This window comes from Tupaia chinensis, unplaced genomic scaffold (genome assembly GCF_000334495.1).
Source record: "Tupaia chinensis unplaced genomic scaffold, TupChi_1.0 Scaffold143861_1, whole genome shotgun sequence".
In the NCBI taxonomy this organism is placed as follows: domain Eukaryota; kingdom Metazoa; phylum Chordata; class Mammalia; order Scandentia; family Tupaiidae; genus Tupaia; species Tupaia belangeri.
The window spans coordinates 351,618-355,100 of NW_006203712.1; the positions used below are offsets into that span (position 1 = coordinate 351,618).

At 54.8% G+C, this 3,483-nt stretch overlaps 1 protein-coding gene across 1 annotated transcript in view; it reads right to left on the reverse strand.

Moving 5' to 3' along the window:
* Positions 1 to 354: 354 nt before the first annotated feature.
* Positions 355 to 3,483, reverse strand: part of B9D2 (B9 domain containing 2) — a 21,043-nt gene continuing 17,914 nt past the window's right edge. The window contains exon 4 of the mRNA XM_006165274.3: positions 355 to 940. Coding sequence (XP_006165336.1) covers positions 627 to 940 — 314 coding nt within the window. The 3' untranslated portion in view covers positions 355 to 626. The remainder of the gene's footprint in view (positions 941 to 3,483) is intronic.

Sequence of the window (3,483 nt, forward strand, 5' to 3'; positions counted from 1 at the left end):
GCTACCGTCCTCATCTCGCGTGGGCGGGCTCCGAGGGGGGTCCTTTCAGACCTGGGGGGGAGGGGGCGGGCACCCCGGCCCCGCCCCGCGAGCCGCGTGCTGCCCCCTGGCGTCCGAGCGCGACCAAAGCAGGTGACCAAGATGCGCTGTGGCTTTGGAGGCCCTTTGGGGTCACGGAGAGATAAGGACCTGACAGGGCCCTCGGGCGCAGAGACTGGGGACTCAGGAAACAGGGTAAGAGGGTCTGGGAGGGGGCCCCGGAAGCAGAGTGAGAGGCTGGGAGAGGAAGATGGGGGACTGAGGAGGTGGGTGTCAGTACAGACAGGGCGACGGGACATCCGGCAAGTGGAGGGGTCAGGTAGGCACGGACACCTGTAAGAACTGCTGTCCTTTATTGCGCACCTCCCATGGCTAAGCAGCCTCCTCTCACCCACCATCCCAGGGGCCCACGCATTTACTGTCCCATTTTACAGATAAGGAAGCCTCGAGTCCTGCGGAGAGAAGTAGTCCCACGCCTGGCCGGTCAGACCGGCAACCTCTAGATCCCATGCTCTTGACCACTGTGCAATCCTGCCCCTCACGGGTGTCCAGCGGTGGGTGGGGGCGGCCATTGGAGGCAGGGTCCATCAGCACTCAACGCCATAGCGGTCAAAGTTTCGCAGCAGCAGGCCGAGTTCGAGGTGCACAGTGCCTCCCGCGGCCGTGTGCAGGCGGTAGCGGTCAGCCCCACTGTAGATGGTGTCCCAATGCAGCAGCTGTGGCCCACCGCCCACAAAGGCACGTGCTAGCTGCTCACGCCAGCTGCCCAGGGGCCGCCACGTGGGACAGTCCAGCTGGTGAGTGCCGGGGCTGCTGGGCACATGGCAAAAGCCATAGCCTGCAAGCTGGCAGCGGCCAAAGCTGTCCTGGGACCAGACCTGGAGATGGAGCCGGGGCCATCCTGGAGAGAGAGGAGGGGAAGGGAGGACTCCTGGATTCCCACCTGGCTGATACCCACTGGAAACCCTGGCCTAGTCCTTTATCCTCTGAGTTGCCACAACCTCCTCTCTGGGCTCCCACTCCCTGATCCCCCCCACACACAACAGCTGAAGGGATTTTTCTAAATCTGTTATTCTGCTCAACATCCTTCCATGGCTCCCCAGTGCCCTCCATATAACTTTTTTTTTTTTGGAGAGGTTTTTGCTATAGGGCGCGTGCGCTCCTCAGAGACAGACAGAAAGCAAGAAATCACCCCCCAGGGGGGATGGCCACACCCCAATCCCTTCTCCTCCGTTCTCCTCTCGGGATCTTGGGCACGCACACACACGCACCCGGCATGAGTTTTAAGCCACTGGGTCTGGGACGTGAACCGCGGTCGACTGCTTGGGAGTCCAGCGACATAGCCATTACGCTAACTGCTGGTCCCCATATAACTTCTTCAGGGCCCTTTGGATCTGGCCTCTGCTGATTTTCTTCTCTGGTCTCTTCCTCCATGTCCCCATGTCGGGGTGGTCCACTGCTCCTCCAGTTCCCAGGTCGCCCTGGGCCTTGTCAGGGACACTTCCTGCCTTCCCTCTCCATGACACTACCATCCTCCTCTCTGAGCCCCAGGCCTTCTTTCTTCCCCTCCAGGTCCCCTTCTGCCTGGCAGCTGGAAGTATTTTTCTCCCCCTCCATAGGTTTTCCAGTGTCCTCAGCTCTAGTTCCGCTCCTCGGATGGGTAGTTAAAGCCCTGGGAAACCCAGCCCCATCTCATCCCCCATTCTGAGCCCGTCCTCTGTCCTAGGCCCTGTTCTAGGAACTGGGGACACAGTGGAGAACGTGGCAGACAAAAATTCCTGCCCTTTGTGAAGCTAACGTCCTAGACAATGAACACAGTAAATAAGCAAATTATAGGGTATGTCAGGTGGTGGTAACTGCTCTGGAGAAAAACAGACCCAGGTAAGGTGGGGGCGGGGACAATTTTAGAAAGGAGGTGATCAAAAAGCTTCACTCAGATGGTGACATTGGATCAAATGGCAAAACGAGGGAAGGAAGTGAGCCATGTAGACATCCAGGGGAATAGCGTGTCCAGCCCTGGGTAACAGCACAGCATATGCAAAGGCTCCAGGAGGGGGCATGCCTGGTGGGGCCGGTGTGACTGCAGTGGAGAGGGGAAAGGGGAGGAGGTATCAGCCAGACCCTGCAGAGCTTTGTGATGCATAGTGAGACTGTGGCCATTATTCGGAGTGAGACAAGGTTCACCAAAGGGGTCTGAGCAGGGGAGGGATGTGACCCAGGTCACAGGGTGCTGCGGGCTGGGGATGAGGACGAGGACATCAGTGAAGAGGTTCTTGGAATAGTCCAGGCAAGAGAGGAAGGTGGATAGATCGGCGTGCTGGGCGAGAAAGGGCTGGGAAGTGGGATTTAGGATGTATCCCAAAGGTCCAGCCGGACTAGTCGGTAGTGTGGAGGTTAAGGAGCTGAATCCTACGTGGCCGACTACACAGTTTGAGTCCCTGACCCGTTGGCTTCCAAACTGTGCCAGGTGTGTGTGCACGTGTGCCCAAAATCCTGAGAGGAAGGAGAGATGGAGGAGAGGGAATTATGTGACCATCCCTCACAGGGGATGCTTTCTCATTTTACCTCTCTCCAGTGAGTGTACAAGCACTCGGGCAAATTAAAAACAAACAAACAAACAAAACCCAATACTGCCAACAGGATCACCTGAGGAACAAAGTAAGGGGAGGTGAGAAAAGGAAAAGCAAGAATGATGCCAACACTTGGGGACTGGGGGGCTTGGTGAGCTGTGAGGCCAGTTGCCTCCTCACCCTCTGATCTATCACCCACGAGGCAGCCAGGGGACTTTTTTTTTTAACAATTTATTTTTATTCATTGTCATTATTTTATTTTTTATTTTTATTTTTGAGGTTGACCAGAGAGAGAGAGAGAGAGAGAGAAGGAAAGTGAGAAAGTAAGCTGCCAGGGGACCAGCAGGTGGCGTGGTGGTTAAGGCGCTGGACGCTCCCACATGACCAACCAGGGTTCAAGTCCTGAATCTGATGACTTGTTTTCCCACTTCCTCTCTCTCTCACTCTCACCCTGTCTCTCTCTGGTCAAATTAAAAAAGAAATGAATGAATAAATAAAATAAATATTTTTAAAAAAAGGGAAAAGAAAAGAAAGTAAGCTGCCAGATCTGGGACTTGAACCACAGTCAGCCATGTGGGAGTCCAGCCACTTTAACCACCACGTAACCTGCCGGCCCTACCAGGGGCCCTTTAAAAATGAAGCCTGGGGCCGGCAGATGGTGTGGTGGTTAAAGGTGCTAGATTCCCACATGGCCCACTACGGTTCGAGTCCTGAACCTAGTGGCTTGCTTTCTCTCTCTCTCTCTCTTTCATTCTGTCCTTCTCTGGTCAAATTAACATAATTAAATAAGATAAATAAAGTTAAATTTTAAAAAATATATATATAGGGCCAGCAGGTGGCATGGTAGTTAAGGTGCTGGACTCCCATATGGCCG